The 18,789-nt window shown below is 36.4% G+C and overlaps 1 protein-coding gene and 1 non-coding gene across 5 annotated transcripts; both read left to right on the top strand.

Annotated features, from left to right (window-relative positions):
• Nucleotides 1-5,233: 5,233 nt before the first annotated feature.
• On the top strand, nt 5,234-5,340 carry LOC145038109 (small nucleolar RNA R71). The gene has a single exon (XR_013679176.1). It is a non-coding gene; the product is annotated as a small nucleolar RNA R71 (small nucleolar RNA).
• A 4,902-nt stretch (nt 5,341-10,242) lies between these two features.
• On the top strand, nt 10,243-13,898 carry LOC145037063 (LOB domain-containing protein 10-like). Of its 4 annotated transcripts, none has more exons than XM_078985626.1 (5): nt 10,243-10,483; nt 10,579-10,655; nt 10,986-11,181; nt 11,308-12,330; nt 13,618-13,898. In XM_078985626.1, the coding sequence occupies exon 4, from the start codon at nt 11,357-11,359 to the stop codon at nt 12,266-12,268; it is 912 nt and encodes a 303-aa protein (XP_078841752.1). In that variant the 5' UTR covers nt 10,243-10,483; nt 10,579-10,655; nt 10,986-11,181; nt 11,308-11,356; the 3' UTR covers nt 12,269-12,330; nt 13,618-13,898. The 4 variants fall into 4 exon arrangements, with proteins under 4 accessions (XP_078841752.1, XP_078841754.1, XP_078841750.1 ...); XM_078985628.1 differs by having other exon boundaries at nt 10,582-10,655; XM_078985624.1 differs by lacking the exon at nt 10,986-11,181.
• The last annotated feature ends 4,891 nt before the right edge of the window (nt 13,899-18,789 follow it).

Here is an 18,789-nt window from a genome sequence, read left to right on the forward strand (position 1 = left end):
GACTCACAACTGGACTGACTAGTGTAAACCTATATGTCTATGCCTGTATACATAATATATAACTAATGATCAAACGACCTTCGAACGGACATCTGATCCCACCAGACCACATCTCAACGAAGAAAAGGAAATAGGGCGAACAAGCCTTCCTAAGTCCTTCAAACATTATTTATATGCATCCATACAAGCATAAGCATACATCTAATTCTGTGGAAGTGTTATCAGGTATAAGCGTATCACGAAGTGGAAGTGTTCTCATGTATAAGTGGATCACAAAGTGGAGGCGTTCTCAAGTATAAGTGGATCACGAAGTGGAGGCGTTCTCAAGTATAAGTGGATCACAAAGTGGAGGCGTTCTCAAGTATAAGTGTATCACGAAGTAGAGTGTCTCACAAGGTATAAGCGTATCACGAAGTAGAGTGTCTTACAAGGTATAAGCGTATCACGAAGTAGAGTGTCTTACAAGGTATAAGTGTATCAGGAAGTAGAGGCATTAACTAAACATAAGTGACGCAGTGGTATCTTAACCACGTAGGAGTATAAAAACATAGACGAAAACTTTGGAAAAACCTTTATACATTACGAAAACCACGACTTGGTATTCCTTTGTAAAATAAGTTTGAAAACCTTTACAAATCCTTTGAAAACCTTTCTTAAACAAGTTTAAAATGAAACTTTGATTAGACATTATAAGTAAAAGCTAAACAATTAACTACGTTTTTAGAAAACCATTTACAGTGTCATTATCGGTAAAATAGTCAACAGTGTGGTAAATCCTTGAGCATGCGGATTATCAATCACATATGATTGATATGATAATTGGCATGTTTAACTTGTATTCCCCCCCCCCCCCCCTATAAAACATGTAAAAACATTTAAAGGTTCATTCAGGGGTATGAACTCACCTGATGTAAGTGGATCCGACGAAGTTGCCGGTTGGGTGCTCGGTGTCAAGTAAAGACTTGAACACACTTAGTGACCTATTAACATATGATAACATATGTTTACATACAATTAGTACATAAAATACTAATTAAACAAATATACGCATCCTAGAGTGCGGAAAACACTTTGGTTAAGTGTTTGGACTGTCCCAGGTAACATCTAAGGGTGTGGATGGCTTGGATAAAGAGTTTACTCTCCTAAAACTCACTTTATATGAGTTCACGATAGGGAGGCCATATTCCCCATGATTTTACAGCCGTAAACTCATGGGAGGAGTGTTTTGGGATGATTTCAAGTCCCATGTGCTTCTAGAATTGGTTTTAAGGGATTTTCCAAGGCTATAGGGGTGTTTAAGGGTCCAAGAGTTTACTTCCTTGGAGTTTACGGTCCAAATGACCACTCCTTGGGAGTGTACGGCCGTAAGCACCATGGCTTAGGCCGTGAACTCTCATGCACCCTCCACACTTTGATTTTAAAGCCCTTGGTTCAATTCTAGTAATTTATAATAAAGGTATAAGGCCATTTAAGGGGCTTAAACTATCATTTGGCTTGGTTTAGGGGAGTTTACGGCCTAAGCACATGCTTGGTCCGTGAACTCTATTTCACCCTTCAAATGTTTGTGTTTTTGGGGAGTTTATCTCAAGCCTAAACACTATTTGGAAGTGTTTTTGGGGCATTTAGCATGGTTAGAGGGTGTTTACGGCCTAAGCATGTGTTTGGGCCGTAAACCCTCTTTTATCCCCTAAAATTTATTTTTTTGAGGCTCAAAGACTTCTAGGCTTAATCCTAATTTAGTTTCCAACCTTAAGGGGGAGTTTTAGGGCAAGTTTGGCATCATTTTAGGGGTTTACGGCCCTAGAGTGTTCTTGGGCCGTAAACTCCTTACTCCTTGCCTTCTTGGACGATTTTCGAGCTATAATGACATGCAATGGGTTGTAAAACAAGCTAGGGTACGAGAACTTACGATTTGGAGGTGGAAACTTGCGGTTTTTGACGCGAAAAATACGTTGTAGAGAGAGGGTGAAATGGGAGTGGGAAAAAGGGTGGAATGAAGTCCACTCCCACTTATATAGGGGCTTGAGTTGGGGCTCAGTGGAAATCTACCCGATACTGCCGTTAAACGGGACTTTTTGGTCGTACCCGATTAAACGGTCAAATTTTGACTTGGTTGAAACTAAACATTTTTAAGGGCATCTAGTGTGTGTTTCTAATTTGTTTCAACCCTTACCAAGTCATTATAACAGCCCCAATTAATTAACGTCTTTCAAAAGGTTAACGGACAGTTAAATAAAACGAAGCTTTTTAACGGAAAAAGGTTAAAAATGACAGAATAAATTTCGGGTGTCATAAAATTGCAGTCATTTTTTCAATCATAATGCTTGTTTTCCTAGATTCAACCCCCTACACCACACTTAAATGATACAAATATCCCATTTCATACTAAAACAATAAAAGAACACATAATTAAAATGGAAGAATTGGAACAAACTCCCCTTGGATAGTAGTAGATAGATTGAATTCTAAAAGTGTGTGGAAAGCTTGGACTTCTCGTAATACGGATGGAAATAGTACTTCGGAGCTCTCTTCATGTGAATACAAAATATGCCGGATCGGAATAAATCAAAGAACCATCTTCAAATAAAGCATCTTGACTCTCTGCCACGTCATGGGAAAGTAACGTGGTGTAAAGCTGGAAGTCGTAAATGGTCGAGAAAAATAAGATTGCCACGATGTGGTTAAATGATGCCAAGACGTGGTGCAGTCAGATGCAGTCGCGATAAAAATATTTTGCCATGACATGTTGATGATGTCCACGTCATGGTTCCTTCACATATCGTCTTTTAAGATCAAAATTAATGCATCAACTCTTCGTAATGTTAAGGACCATTCCCAATCTTCTCTTTTAGTAGAATATTCTTTAAAAACTCATCTCTTCTTTACGTGGTAACCCCACACTTATCTAAAAAACATGGTCTTCAGTTCTAATCTTTAAAAATTACATGACTTCTTATCCATTAAGCTCCTTTATCGCTTCACTTCTTTCTGTTTAATACTACAAAATAAATTTAGAAGACTAGAGAAACACATGATCAATTGGTTAGACTAAAAATAAAAACTAAAACCAAAATAAAACTAAAAACAGAAAAGAAATAAAAGGGAAAACAAAATTCAAGCTCTAAAATCGGTTTGCCTCCCGAGAAGTGCTTCTTTTTGAGGAGTCATGAGTCAAACTCCTTCCCACTCTACGATATTGCAGTTGGGTGTGGGATCTTCCTTTTCTCCTTTTTCTCCTTCCATTTTCGCTTGTATGCTTGAAACCTTCTCTTGTATGCCTTCTTCGAATTCTCCTTATTCTTCTTGTTGGCACTTTTATCATGCTTGCGCTTCACCCTTTTTTCTTGCTTCTGCTTTGTTTACCTTCTTGTTATCTTCCTTAGGACCTTCATTGTCTACCTCCATCTTGACCAATGTTGGCTCTTTCAATTCTCCACCCATTTATTCATCAATTATTTCTACTTCTTTATACAAGTCCTCTTCGATGTCATCAATCTCTTCTTCCACTTTAACGTCAGGTGTGGTAAATGCAAGCACCTCAAACGTCATGGGAATCGAGGCTCTTGGTTTCAAAAGTTTGACTTTTTCACCATGGGGCTCCTCCCAAACCTTTAATTCTTCTTGCATCATCTTCTCAATTGCAACTAACTCATCAAGATCTTCTTCCATAACATCCATCTTTGACACTTCATCTTCTGGCTCTTCATGATTTACTTTTGGACTCATCTCAAAGGTAAATGCATCATCTTCCACACGAAGTGTGAGCTTTGAGTCATTTATGTCAACTGTTGCTCTTGTGGTACTCAAAAATGTTCTTCCTAAAATAATTGGAAGTTCTTCATCCTCTTTCATGTCGAGAACCACAAAGTCGATTAGAAAAACAATTTTTCCCACTTTCACTAGTAAGTCTTTAATGATTTATCGTGGGTTTGTGGTCGAGTGATCCTCCATTCGAATGGCCATTCTTGTGTCTTGGAGCTTTGGTAATCCAAGCTTTTGGTGGAAATAATATGACATTAGATTAATGCTTGCCCCTGAATCGTCTATAACATTATTAGAATTTGAATTGCCAAATTCACATGGGAAAGTGTGTTGGCCTGGATCTCCCATCTTGATTGGTAATCCTTTGTTAATTGCGGTTGAACAAAAATCATTAAGAACTATTAGTGTGGCATTTTCCAACCCATTTTTATTACTCATTATATCTTTTGCACACTTTGGAAGTTTCACCATTGATTTTAGGAATGAGTTGTTAATCGAGAGTGAGAGAACTTGTTCCATAAATTTCCTTTGTTCAGGCTCCAGAGAATGTTTGACTGCTCGAGATGGGAATGGTAAAGGTGGATGAAACGAATTAAGAAGAGAAACCTTTTCTTCTGCTCGAGACCAGGATGTGGTCAGAGAACACTTCACTTATTGATCTTTTTGCCTCGAGCTTCTTTTGTTCCAAACACGACTTGGATTGTATTATAGCTGCTTCATGGATCATTATGGGCTCAGAATGAACCTCTTATTCGGTGTAGATTTCCATGACATGAAGTTGTGACTTTGGTTCTTGGTTTTTAGGAGGTAATATTTCATTGACAAGTGTGTTCAATCTCCTAAGTTGAGTCTCTATATTTTTTATGGAAGCTTGATGATTTCTCACATTAGCATTAGTAGTATCTTGTCTCTTTTATGATGCTTCCATAAATCTATAAAGTATCGACTCAAAATCCATCTTCTTTTTAGGTGATGGTTTCTCTTTTTGATAGAAACCTCTACCGGTTTGTCTATACTTTTCATCCTTTTGCTTCTTGTACTCATCATATGACAACCACTCATTCTTGGGCTTCCTCAAATCTTCATCATACTTGTCACCACTTGAGTAGAACACTTGTGCTTTCTTGTTCCTATTTTCATCAAAATCATAATCCTTGGTCAAATGTGGACCACTATAATTATCACGCCCAACTCTTATGGTATGAATGGATTGATCTAATTTTGTTATTCGCCTATCCATAAAATCTTGTTTAGCTATGATTGTAGCCAAATTCTCATTTCATCTATCTATTTTCCTCTAATGAAATCATCTCGTGGATTAAGGTACTCACGTGAGTGCTTTGCAAATTCTTCAGTTAATTCTTTTATAGTTGTCGGCTCCTTATTCGTCATAGGACCTTTTGAGTCAAGACGTTTTCTAGTACTTACGTTAACTCTATCATAGAAGATGGAAACTTCTTGTTGAACATTCAAATCATGTTGAGGGCAACTTCTTAGCAAGCCCTTGTACCTCTCCCAAGCTTCATATAAGGACTCTCTTATCTCTTATTGAAAGTTAGCAACCTTCTTTTTGAGCGTTGAGATCTTCAAAGGTGGACTAAATTGATCAATGAAAGTATCATGAAGGTTTGCCCATATGTAGTGATAGATCCAGGTGCAGGAGACTTCAACCAAACCTTTGCTTCAACGGTAAATGTCACCGGAAGCATCCTTAGTAAAACGGATTCCCTTGGTATATTAGGATCACGAGAATAGTTGGCAATGTATTTGACATCATCAATATGCTTGAAAGAATCTTCATACTCTTTCTTGGTGAAAAGTAAGTCCTTGAGCATGGATAAAATGTGTCATTTAAGCTCAAAACTTCTCTCAAGTGGAACTAGACCTGGTCCATGTTCTTCATGTATCCTCTTCTTGTAGTCTCCCATCGTCATCCTCATAATGTCCACCATCTCTTCTTCTTCGATTTTAACTCTGAATCGTCTGAACTTCTTTTGGTAGAGTATTTTGGCTTGTATCCTACTTCCTTCTTGTGTGGAGGAACAACTAGAGTTTTAGATCCTAGGGACCATGACGTGGTGAAGATAACCACAATGTGGTTATGTCTCAAAGAGGAAAACGAAATTAACTAATTGCAGAAAAGTAACTTCTTGTGGTTTTTACCCCACAAAAAGGATCGAATAAATAAAAGCAATTGAATTAATAACTAAGTAAGTCGTTCCCCGGTAACGATGCCAAAAACATTGATGTACACAAAAGTACCTACTAGTTTTAAATTTATAACATAACAAACTCTTACTAACTATGCACCTATAAGCAGTGTACCTAGTCAGATTATAATATAGCTCAGGTAAGTCGAGTGTCGATCACAGGGATCAAAATTTAATTCAATAATTAACTACTTTTAATTAAACTAAGAAATCATTGTGATTTTTGGTTTTTACTGATTTTTCAAGATCAGAATAACTTAATATCTCTTAACAAGCAAGTAATCTACAAAAACAACATAACTTTAAGAATTAAAAGAATACTTCTGCCTAGATCCGATTTCACTTTCCCCTATGGTTGATTTCTATTTGATAGATCATATTGATTACCAATTATCTAGCTATTATGATCAAATATTTAGGCCTACCAATTTATGAATGACAAAGCAATGATCATGCACAAGATAAACACTAAATTGATAATAACACAATTGGACTATGAATGATATTAGTTACACTCTTATGATCAAGTTATGTAACCTAGCATAGATTAATACTAATTATTGTAACATCGTAAGTTTTCAACAATTTTTTTTAAAAATTAAAATAGTTTATCTCTTTAACACTTTTCATAAAAATCCCATTTGTTTAAGTTACAATACATAACTCTTTTGTTCAATCAATTAATAAACCAGGATCCTCAAACTAAACCAGGATCCTCAAACCAAACGCTTCCCCTGGTGTGTACAATCGAGCTGGTGCCGTCCCGTGAACCTGAGAAACCTTAAACACATAACACAAAACACTGTAAGCATGAAGCTTAGTGATTTCCCCAAAATACCACTCTAACACATATTATCCGCTCAAGGCTATAACTCTATTGACCCTCTGGTCTGTGTGTCTCAGTGGGACCCTCTAGTCCCAACTCTCTGTGGACCCTCTGGTCCTAACTCTATGGACCCAAAGGTCCTAACTCTGATAACTCAGAATCATGCTATCACATATCACAATAAATCCCAGAAAATAAATAGCATACAATTACACTGGCACATAACTCTAAACCTAACTCTGTGGTCCCTCTGGTCCTAGTTCTGTGGACCTTCCGGTCCTAACTCTGATACACACACATCATAAATCACATAGAAATAATGCAGTGCAACACATCGCATAGATAACATACAATAACTCTGTCACATAACTTTATTACCACTCTAGGTAAAGTATAGTAAGAAGACTCACTTGCTACTGTCGACTGAAGAACAAGATCACGCTACTCCGACCACCGTCACGAACTCCACCACTGAATCACCAAAACTAATAAATACCAATAACAACCAAAATACCCTGGGAAGTCAACTGGTCAACTCTTACTCAAAGCTAACCCTCCTGACTGACTCTACTCGCCGAGTCAACCCGCTGAATCATCGAGTCCCCATGCTCTGAAACTCCCATAACATGACTCAACTCGCCGAGTCGCCCCAAGAATCGTCGAGTCCCACAACTCTGATTCAAATCGCACTCAACTCACCGAGTCATCCCTTGACTCACGGATTCTCAGCTTAACCAGAAAAGGTTAGGACCTCAAGACCAGACACGTCGAGTCTAAGAACAGACTTGCCGAGTCCAAGGCTATCTTCAACCAACTCGTCGAGTTGTTCTTCCAACTCGCCGAGTTTCTGCCTATCTTCATGCAACTCGCCTAGTACACCCATGTGACTCGTCGAGTACCACTAGCTCTTAACCCATACAGAGGCTTTCCAAGCCATGCAGGGTCTCCAATCCATAGATCTACTCTTATACAAGCCATCCATTACGTAAAGTGGCAAATTTTACGTGAATCCAAGGAGATCTAAGCATAATACACTCTTGGGATAAGGTTTGGGGCTAAAAGACTTCATCAACAGCTCTTGAACAGGGACTTTATGCTCTTTTGAATGATCACTACTCTAGATCTGAGGTAGCAACCTCAAATCTAACCTCCAAACTCAAGATAGCACTAGATATACACCCAAAAATCCCACAAATGATAGATCTAGATGGATAACAGCTCAAGCAACGAATCATTACCTCAAAAGAAGGCTCCAACAGAAGAATAAGTCAAAACCTTGAAAAGCCCCTTGCTCTAAGCCTCTTAATCCTCAAAGATCTCTTCAACAAACACTCTTCAAGGTACAAATGTTCTCTAAATCTCTCACAACGAATATTAGGGTTTCTGGACTTCAAGGGAGAGCAAAGACACTGGGGAGAGGGCATTATGTTCTTTATATAGGGCCTAATCCCTGGGATTAGGGTTTTCTCCACACAGCACCAACTCGCCGAGTCCAGCCACCGACTTGCCGAGTTCGCCACTCGACACGCGACCAGAATCGAGACCCTACTTGCCGAGTCTACCCATGGAATCGCCAAGTTGACCATTCACATTTTCAATTTGAACCCTGAACTTTGCACCCCTGAACTCGGGATGTTACAATTATGCTCTATAACATAGTTAAATTTACTAGCTTTCATTACTTAAATTAAGATGTGATTAATCTTAGCTCTAATTATCTGATGATCATAAACAATTAGGAGATAGATTCATGTAATTAATATGATTTATTAACACACAAAATATGATTTATATGCAATATAGACTAGAACTAAAATATGCCAAGGTATATCAAACATAAGTAGAATCAATAATAATCATCCGATAATCAAAATCAACACATATAGATCAAGTTCATCTTCACTAAATAGAAGTTTAATGTGTTTAGCCTCTCATTATAGCAGAAAAACACAATAGATCTAAGTAAAATAAGCTAGACATAAGTTTAATAAACAAACCAACTAGATCAATGATGAATATCTTCTAAATCTTTTTCAATCCTTGAGCTTCACTTGAATTTCGACTTTCTTTTGGGTTTTTAAGGGTTATTAATCACTGTTAGCCTCAGAAAACCGAATGCATGCCCCTGATTTCAACCTAATGTCTGTGATTTTAGAATTGTGGAAATCTGACCACCACGTTGCGGTTGACCGCCACAACAACGTGGTTCTCTTGTTAATCTCGTTTTTGCCAAGTCAGCATATGGGTCACAAATAATCCAATCACCATGTTGCGGTTACATCACCATGACATGGTCTTTAGTCTCCTTATTTTCTTCTTTTGTTTTGGCTTTCGTTTCCTGCTTCCAACTCCTTGTATGCTCCCTTTATGTCCCGAGCAAGTCCTTGTCGCTACAAAACATAATTTAAACATATTAAGTATCTTAGTTCCATATTAAACATAATTGTATCTAAAAGTATTAGAAATATGCATTAAATATGTAGTTAATTATGCACACATCAATGATGTTGTGGGGGGAATCACTGATGATGATTGGAGAGTATGGGGAAGAAAGTATTAGATTTACGAATTAGAATATCAGTTCAATACAAGTAATTAGACAATATCATGGATAATATAGAAACACTTTCCAAAATATGTAATTTGACCTATGTCTAGGTTTACGAATCCATTTGTGGAATAATACAAGAAATCGAGTATAGACATAATCTAAATCACAAACAGATAATAAATTATTGTGTTTCGTGTTTTTGTAAGACAAACATTCAACAAAATAGGGATGCAATTCCACATGTCTTTCTTCATCCATCCCCTTAATATATAAGCACAAAAGTAGTTATTTCAATTAACTTTAGCGAAGATAGTCACTATCACCACTAGGGCTTTGCCCCTTGAACCATGCTTAGGACGCTCCTCGTTGACTCCGTTAAAGCTGATGCCTCTTTGAGCCCCACCAAGGGCGCTACGCTCGGATACCTGTCGAGTTCATACTAAATATCCAAGTGTGCCTCACCTCAAGTCTCTGAATGTAGCCAAACTAAAATTAACTTGTATCGAATAAATCTTAACTACATCAAATGTGTTGATGACACTAAAATTACCAAAAGAAGAGAATAGTAAGATAGAGGAAAAAGAAGAGAAATGAGTTCGTTTGTTCTTATTTTAATTTTTGGAACAATTATAGATACTCAAACGACTAAACCTACATATTCTTGTATAGTAAATTATAAGAAGGTAACCAAGGGAGTAAATGTTGTAATGAATTTGCCATGAAGATCAATGATATTAAATTTTCAAAACTAACGACTAAACCTACATATTCTTGTATAGTAAAGGGACCAAAACTATAATTACTCTTAAAAAAAGGGTACCAAAGGCGTAGAGACTAGATACTAGAAAGCAGGGACAAATAGGTAACTCAGAGTGCATTTATATCATCGTTTACAATCTCTCTCTCTCTCTCTCTCTCTCTCTCTCTCTCTCAGTGTAGCAACTAACAAACTCCGGTTTTCAAATCGGAAGGTCAAAATACGCTTCTGTTCAAGTCGGACGGCGGAGAATGCACCATTCTCTTTCACATCCACACACACATACACTCATTCAGACTCATAATTAACACGTAGTAATATATATGCATATACAAATATACACGCACAGAGGGACGAATGACGTCGTCAACATTCTGGTAATGGTTTTCACTCTTCTACAATAAGCTTAATTTGTGCGTGTTTGTGTTGATTGAGTCCACTGTTTGTTAATTACATATTGGATGGGATCTAGAAGATGTTGAAGATCGGATCAGGAGTTTTTTGCACAACTTGAAACGATATCTTCTCGTATATATAGCTTCTAACAAGGTACATGAATGATGAATCTCTCGCTGGATTAGAATATATATTACATATTTGATATGCGACTCATTAATTAAACAATCGTTTCCTTTGATTTACTTTTTCCGAATTCTGATAAGGAAGGAAAATATTAGTGTAATCATATTATTTGAGAGAAATTAATTGAATCGAACGTATTTTTTTCAATATTTGTTTGATTCTGCTGATCTGCTTTCCTTTTTTCCTATTTTGGTTCGATGAATTGGATCTAAAACGATCGGTTTACGAGCAGTTTCTAGCTTTCGGTTGCTTTCTCTTGTTTTCGTTTTATGAGTTTTTGATCATTTTGATTTACAGAAAATCAAGTTTCATGGTGTATTTCGAGTTATCCTTCTTCGTGTGTACGCATCGTTCTGGAAATATTCAAAATTATCATCTTACTAAATTCAACTGTACCAAATTTTATTAAATAAATCCTGTCATTTGACTTAGAATCGCTGGTTTCGATACATGAAATTTTGCTTTAATTGCACCACCTGCTTCTCCAAAATCGGTAAACGAACCTTCGCTGAATGCGATGTTATAATTATTCATTCATTTGTACTAATCAATTCTCAACATTATCGATCACATGAATCATTAATTCAATTCCTTTTGTGAATGAAACCCTAACATGCAGTTTCAAAGGTGAAGAACAAGAAGAATTGAAAAGAAGAAGGAGATCTAAAATGTCGTCCTCAAATTCTCCATGCGCAGCTTGCAAGTTCTTACGCCGTAAATGCACACAGGAATGCGTGTTTGCGCCATACTTCCCACCTGATCACCCTCAAAAATTCGCAAACGTACACAAAGTCTTCGGAGCAAGTAACGTCGCCAAAATTCTCAACGAACTCAACACAACTCAACGAGAAGACGCCGTTAATTCATTAGCTTATGAAGCCGAAGCAAGGTTACGAGATCCGGTGTACGGATGCGTCGGATTAATCTCTGTTCTTCAACACCGATTAAAACAAGTTCAATCGGATTTACACAACGCTAAACTCGAATTATCTAATTACATCGGCCCTTCCGCTATGTTACCAATCTTAAATCCAGGTTTCATCCCGCAAATCGGAAACATGCCGACGTCATCATCGGTGCCGGTGTTACCCTACAACATGCAGCCGATTTTCCGAGACTCTCAGCCGCAGCACCACCAGCAAATACTTGACGCTCAGCAACAGCAACTGGTGGCGGTTGTTAATTCTAGAGAACAACAAGAAATGTTAAGGAGTTACGAGCAGCAACAACAACCACCACCGCCTCCGCCGCCGCCCCCGTCGTTACAGCAGCATCAACCGGGTGAGCTAGTAAGGTTTAGCGGCGGATTTGATGCCGGTTCAGGTGGTGGTGGGTTTAGCCCGATGACAGCTCAGGCAGCTATGTCAACTTTAGCGTTAGGTAATTCTTATGTGAATAACAACATGTACCAGATCCAACACCAACCGCCGCCGCAAGAACAAAACCACCACCATCACCACCACCAACAACTCCACGTTCAACCGCATCAGCTTATGCTGCCACAGGAAGCTCAGCAACCGCCGTTGGTGGTGCAGAGAGCTGCCAAGGAGGAGGATAGGAGCGTTGCTCCGTCGTGTTGAATTTGGTCATACTCCGGCGCCATCTTCTGCTATTCTTTAAATATAATTTTTTTTTATTCCGGGTACGTGCCCCTAAGCTTCTCTTTCTATTTACATAATTGTTAATTTAATGTTTTTTCTTATATTATATGCATGCTATAAAGTTGTACATAAAATTCCTTTTGTCTATATTTAAAACATTTTATCAACAAAAAGAAATTTATAATATGCATTCAATTGGATTATCATTGACTAACTAATTAATAGCTGATTTACTATTTAAACCATAAAAATAATCTATTTTTAATAAGTTCATGGAACTTTTTAAAAATATTTCAAATTTGTCATTATTTATATCTATTTCTTTTTTTTTTAGTTATATATCTAAATGGCTATTTATGTCATTTACATTGCAATTTAATCCTTCAAAAATTGAGTTTCCGAGATGCGTCACAATCACGCTAATCATAATTTGTACCTCCTTCAACTTTAATAACTGTCTACACTTTGCTGCCTCTCTTTCAATTCATTTTTTGGGAGTTGAGAAATTTACTAAAAATAAAAACACCATATTTTCATCTCTGATTGACACTGAATTTAATTAGTCACTAACATAGATAAAAGAAACTTTAGATGTATAATTAAAAACTAACTTTTAAATGCATATTTAAGAAAACTCACAGAAAAAGCTCAATTGGTTTATCAATACACTATATTAATATATCTTGTAAGTTAACTTATTGATTACTTCAGAAAATGTAATTTTGAGAGAAGAAGAGAAAAAAAAAAATTGGAAGAGGTCTATTTTTCTTTTTTTTCTTCTCAAAATGTAAAAAGAAGAATTTTATTCTACATTCTTCCAAAGATATTAGTATCAATTACGTATTGAGATCAACAATACGTCAAGTTGTCTTTTATCTTAGTATAAAATTAGTCAAATATTCTGACAAAGTCATTACTACTTATAAAATTAACGTCATACTAGTTTATAAAATTCATAAATTGTGTCTAATTTTGGTATTTTATATATATATATATATATATATATATATATATATATATATATATATATATATATATATATATATATATATATATATATATATATATATATATATATATATATAAAAGGTAGAAGAGAAGAAAGGTCAACATAAGCTTTTGCTTTACTTTTACATAACAAAAGAGAGTTGTCTTACGTATAGAAAGGTGGGTATGAATATACCTTAACAAGTTACAAGCCATCTTTATTCTTTAGTCATATTCAATTCTTTATGCTCTTGTTATTTCGCTAATTTTACAATCTTTCTTTTTATTATCTTTGCAAACAATTGTATCAATCATTTTTTCGTATTATTTTTATTTTGCAGTTTATTCCATGATCGTCAAAAGTCAATGAAAAGGAAAAAGAGAGACGTACATCTTAGATTTGTGAAAAACTAAATTAACATGTAATTTTCTATTTTATTTGTTTATTTTTTAAGATTTTTTTAAAGGTTGTTAAGTTATTTAACAAGAGAGGGTTTATTTGCCCCTCGTTAAGAGACCCTATTGTGGAACATTTCCATTTGGGGTAGGAACGAAGGTGATTAGTAGGAATTAGACGTATTGATTTCGAACTATTTATTTAAAAGGTGGATTGTATTGGACATTCTATATCTATTCTATTATGTTAAATAAGCACATAAATTATGTTAATAACCACAAAAATTTTAAAGGTAAACAGTAATTATTTTATAATTATACCCTTTTTAATATAATAAAACATAATAGTTATTTGTTTAATTTAGACAAATGAAAAAAAAGGTGGATCAATCATGCTTCTTTTGGGCCGTATTGAAACACAAAATGCATATTTTGTGTAAGACTCATTGATTCTCATTGGGTGTATATGTTGAAAACGTTCAATTGGATCTAAGTCCTTCCTGTATACACATTAAAAGAATGCTTGTGGTGTGTATACACCTCACCCTCACCATCTTCATCCTTCACCCTCATTCCACTCTCAATCTGGTATACTCACAACAATAAATATGATCGTGGTGGGTTTAAGCTGCAAGAGATAAAAAGAGAGGAAGAGAAAAGAAAGAGGTCGTGGTGGATTGTTGTGGGCAACACAAGAGACAACATTCGTGGTTTCAGATCAGCACCACAGGAGGACCGGGGCGATGTTCACATCCATCGTTCGTTGACAGCTAGACAACGGCGAAGCTCGTTGCATGTATTACGGATGACCTAGACGATTCTCTAATTGAGAATAAAAAAACATTCGTACTTTTTAGTGAAAGATGTTTCGTAAATCGTACTTATTGTTGTATGTACCCAAAATGGAAAAGTCGGAGGTACTATATGAACAATAAATAATATTATTCGAGCTTCATCCATATTTCTATTTTCTAAACATTAAAATTCATATCAAATTTGCCTAATTAACACAAAATTAAAAATGGAAAAACAAAAACTATTGACAAATTAAAACTTCAAAAATGGTCCCTGTGGTTTTCGAATATATCATGTTTAGTCCCTAAGTTCAAAAAACCTCACAGATGGTCCCTGTGGTTTCAAAACTTTTAATAAATGTTCCTTCCGCCTAACTCCGCCAGCTTTCTACCGTTAAGTGAGGGGAATTTTTATCATTTCAATACACATGCCCATTTATGAGGTTTTCTCAATTTAATATATATATATATATATATATATATATATATATATATATATATATATATATATATATAATTATTTAATTAAAAAGGTCTCTCTCTCTTTCTCTCTCTCTCTCTCTCTCTCTCTCCACAACACTAACCACCACTATCATCTTCTTCTCTCTTCCCTCGATGCACAGAGCACCATTATCATGACAAAACCACCATGAGCATCGCACCTACAAATAAACATGTCATCTTGGTGTCATTGCTTCACTTCTCATCGGAAATCGAACGCTTTGCACTCAGAGGTCCACAAAATTGACAATTTTTGGAACCAAAGTTTCTTTTCTTACTAAATCAAAGGTTTCCTGCACATGGAGCCACAAAATTAGAGTACAAAACACCATAAAACTACCACCCATCTTCACACCTTTGTGATTCACTGCTACTCTTCCCTTTGTTTTGTCGCTGCCATCAACTAGAACAAGACCCACAAAGGGCCGCAGGAAAAAGGTGACTGCCTGTTGTTTTGCGACATCCCAACCACCGCCACAACTGCTACTGTCTGAATCTCTTCCCTCGACCTCCTTTTCATCTCCAAACTCACTCCCTCTCTCTGGTTCTCACTCCACCAATGAATAGGGCCACCATAGTCGTCTGTGGCAGCCTCTCTGCCTCCTCCTATCGTGACCCACCACCATCAAACACCGATACCACTGCTTCCTTCCACCTATTGCCTCCACTCCAGCATCTAGGGGTGTGCAAAAAAACCGCAAAACCGTAAAACCGAGCCGAACCGGCCGATCCGAAACTGAAAAAAACCGAAACCGAAAAAAACCGAAACATAAAAAAACCGAAACCAAAAAAACTGGATATCAACGGGTCGGTTTCGGTTTTGATACTTAGGTATCCGTGGATAACCGAACCGAATCGCTTGATATATATATATATATATATATATATATATATATATATATATATATATATATATATATATATATATATATATATATATATATATAATATTATTCATTTTCATTGAACTTTTAGCCATATCCCAAACAAATATCATGATCAACTATTCCAATTTTACACTTCTACGTTATGTTTTCTTCTATTTTTATTTTTATATTTATTATACCAATTGTATTGTATGTTATTTGACATTTATTATGTTTTTATAATTTTTGGACTTAGTAATTTTTAGAAAGAAATCGTTGGAATGAAGTTTGTAATTTTACTGTATTTAAATTTTTATATTTAACGGGTACCCGTGAACCGAACCGTGGTTACCCGCCTTTATACGGTTCGGTTCGGTTCGGTTTTTTTGCTAATTCGGTTCGGTTTCGGTTAGTGCACATGAAGTACCCGCCCCGTGATGACGGTTCACAATTTTATTATTATCCGAACCGAACCGCCCCGTTAACACCCCTACCAGCATCCACTTGCCATCACCTCCGCTACCGTAAGTGTCGACCAACCACCAGCAGGCTTCTCCCCTCCCCCGCTCATCTTTCCCATCGAGATTAGGCAAAATTAGAGTACAAAACACCATAAAACTACCACCTATCTTCACACCTTTGTGATTCACTGCTACTCTTCCCTTTGTTTTGTCGCTGCCATCAACTAGAACAAGACCCACAAAGGGGCGCAGGAAAAAGGCGACTGCCTGTTGTTTTGCGACATCCCAACCACCGCCAGAACTGCTGTTGTCTGAATCTCTTCCCTCGACCTCCTTTTCATCTCCAAACTCACTCCCTCTCTCTGGTTCTCACTCCACCAACGAATAGGGCCACCATAGTCGTCTGTAGCAGCCTCTCTGCCTCCTCTTACCGTGACCCACCACCATCAAACACCGACACCACTGCTTCCTTCCACCTATTGCCTCCACTCCAACATCCACTTGCCATCACCTCCGCTACCGTAAGTGTCGACCAACCACCAGCAGGCTTCTCCCCTCCCGCGCTCATCTTTCCCATCGAGATTAGGCAGAAAAGAACTAGCAGAAGCCCCGGAGCAGCATTGTTGCACACTGCCGCCACAGCCGCCATACATAGCCACCACATACCGTCGTCGTATGGAGAAGATGGTGGTTCGATTACCACTGGTCCAGGTCGTAAGGGGGAAATAGGGGAACCCAGATTGAGTTCGTGAATTAGATCCAATGTGCACCCTGCCACAATTGATTCGAACAAACTGGACGTATTACAACCACTAACAAGCATCATCTTACCGAAATATCAGCTGTTGTGATCAACGGTGAAGCCTCGTTTCATCCTTAGTACCTTCCAGACCTTGCAAATCCGAAGATGAATCTCAATCATGCCCTTATTTTTACTGGTATGATGACAGTTCCAACACCACCGACGATTTTGTCACAGAGACATTCATAGTGAACTTAACCACCAATGTCAATGGTCACAAACAACAACTCTAGGAGGTCTAGGTAAACAATGTTATGTTCGACATCGACCATTGGTACATAGGTCTATTTCATGGTGCTGCTGGATTGCTAAGTGAAGAACACCAATTGTAGATTTAGGGCTTCTCCTTTGAACTCTAAAATCAGGAATAAAAAGGAAATCAGAGGAAATAGTGATTCTTGTGACTTCAATAAACTCATAACGTAAGGAGTGGGAAGATAAAGGACTAGGGGGAGAGAGAGAGAGAGAGAGAGAGAGAGAGAGAGAGAGAGAGAGAAAGAAAGAGAAAGAGAGAGAGGGGGCTCTTTAATTAAATAATTATATTTTGTTTCTTTTTTTTTTAAATAGAGAAAACCTCATAAATGGTCCCTATGTATTGAAATGACGAAAATGCTCCTCACTTAACGGTAAAAAGCTGACGGAGTTAGGTAGAAGGACCATTTGTTAAAAGTTTTGAAACCACAGGGACCATCTGTGAGGTTTTTTGAACTTAAAGACTAAACTTGATATATTCGGAAACCACAGGGACCATTTTTGAAGTTTTGTCAAAAAATATCCTACCACACAAACAAAATAAAACAAAGGAAATGAGCTAAAATTGGAGGAAACTAAGGGTTGTTTGTTTTTTCAGAAAAATCACTTCTAATTATTTTTTGTTGTACCGTACAGCCCACACGTAATACTTGATCTTTTGTAGATGTTTATTTTTTAGAATACTTTTGACTTAATTATTATAGTGCGCTTGCTGTGTGGCGCATCACTGGATCATTTTCTTCAACCCATTTCTCGCTTTACTTTAAGCTATATTATTCAACATAATTTTTTATTTTTAAATTTTTTTCAACATGTTTATTATTTTAATAATATTATGAAGGATATTATAAACAATGTTGATATATTTTACATAATTTCAAATAGTTTAAAAACTATTTGGTAGATTTCATATAAATATTTTTGTGTGTTATATTGTCTATAATTAAATATTAATAAATTCTAAAGTTACTCATTAAAATTATCAAATTTATTTAAGTTAGCCAGAAAAATAACTATCTGTCTTTGAAAATTTAACAAAAATGGACATGTTTTTCGTTAAATTAACAATTTTATTTATTATTATTTAGCAAATATTATGTTTAATTATTTTATATTAACATCTTGAAAAATTATATCATCGTAATGAACTTTATATTTGATTTACATATGATTAAACAGAATAAAATTTTGATTTAGAATTATTTTAAACTATTATATAGTTAATTTCAGTTTAATGCAGTCTGTAAACGTTAAAAAATAAACAGACTTCTTGTTACTTGTTAGTGTTTTGTCCACCCAATCTTATACAAAAGGTTGCAGATGTTGTCATCAGATTTTAAAGATTTTAAACGTTTTCAAACTCCTAATAGGTCAGATGTTGAGTCCACTTTATGGTCCGTTTTCTTAGCTTTGTCTTTGTTTTTACTTGTCTATAAAAACA

This window comes from Lactuca saligna, chromosome 3 (genome assembly GCF_052625555.1).
Source record: "Lactuca saligna cultivar CGN05327 chromosome 3, ASM5262555v1, whole genome shotgun sequence".
Taxonomy (NCBI): Eukaryota; Viridiplantae; Streptophyta; class Magnoliopsida; order Asterales; family Asteraceae; genus Lactuca; species Lactuca saligna.

Excerpts from the sequence above, each read along its gene's own strand:
- LOC145037063 (XM_078985626.1), top strand. The coding sequence starts at position 11,357 with ATGTCGTCCTCAAATTCTCCATGCGCAGCTTGCAAGTTCTTACGCCGT.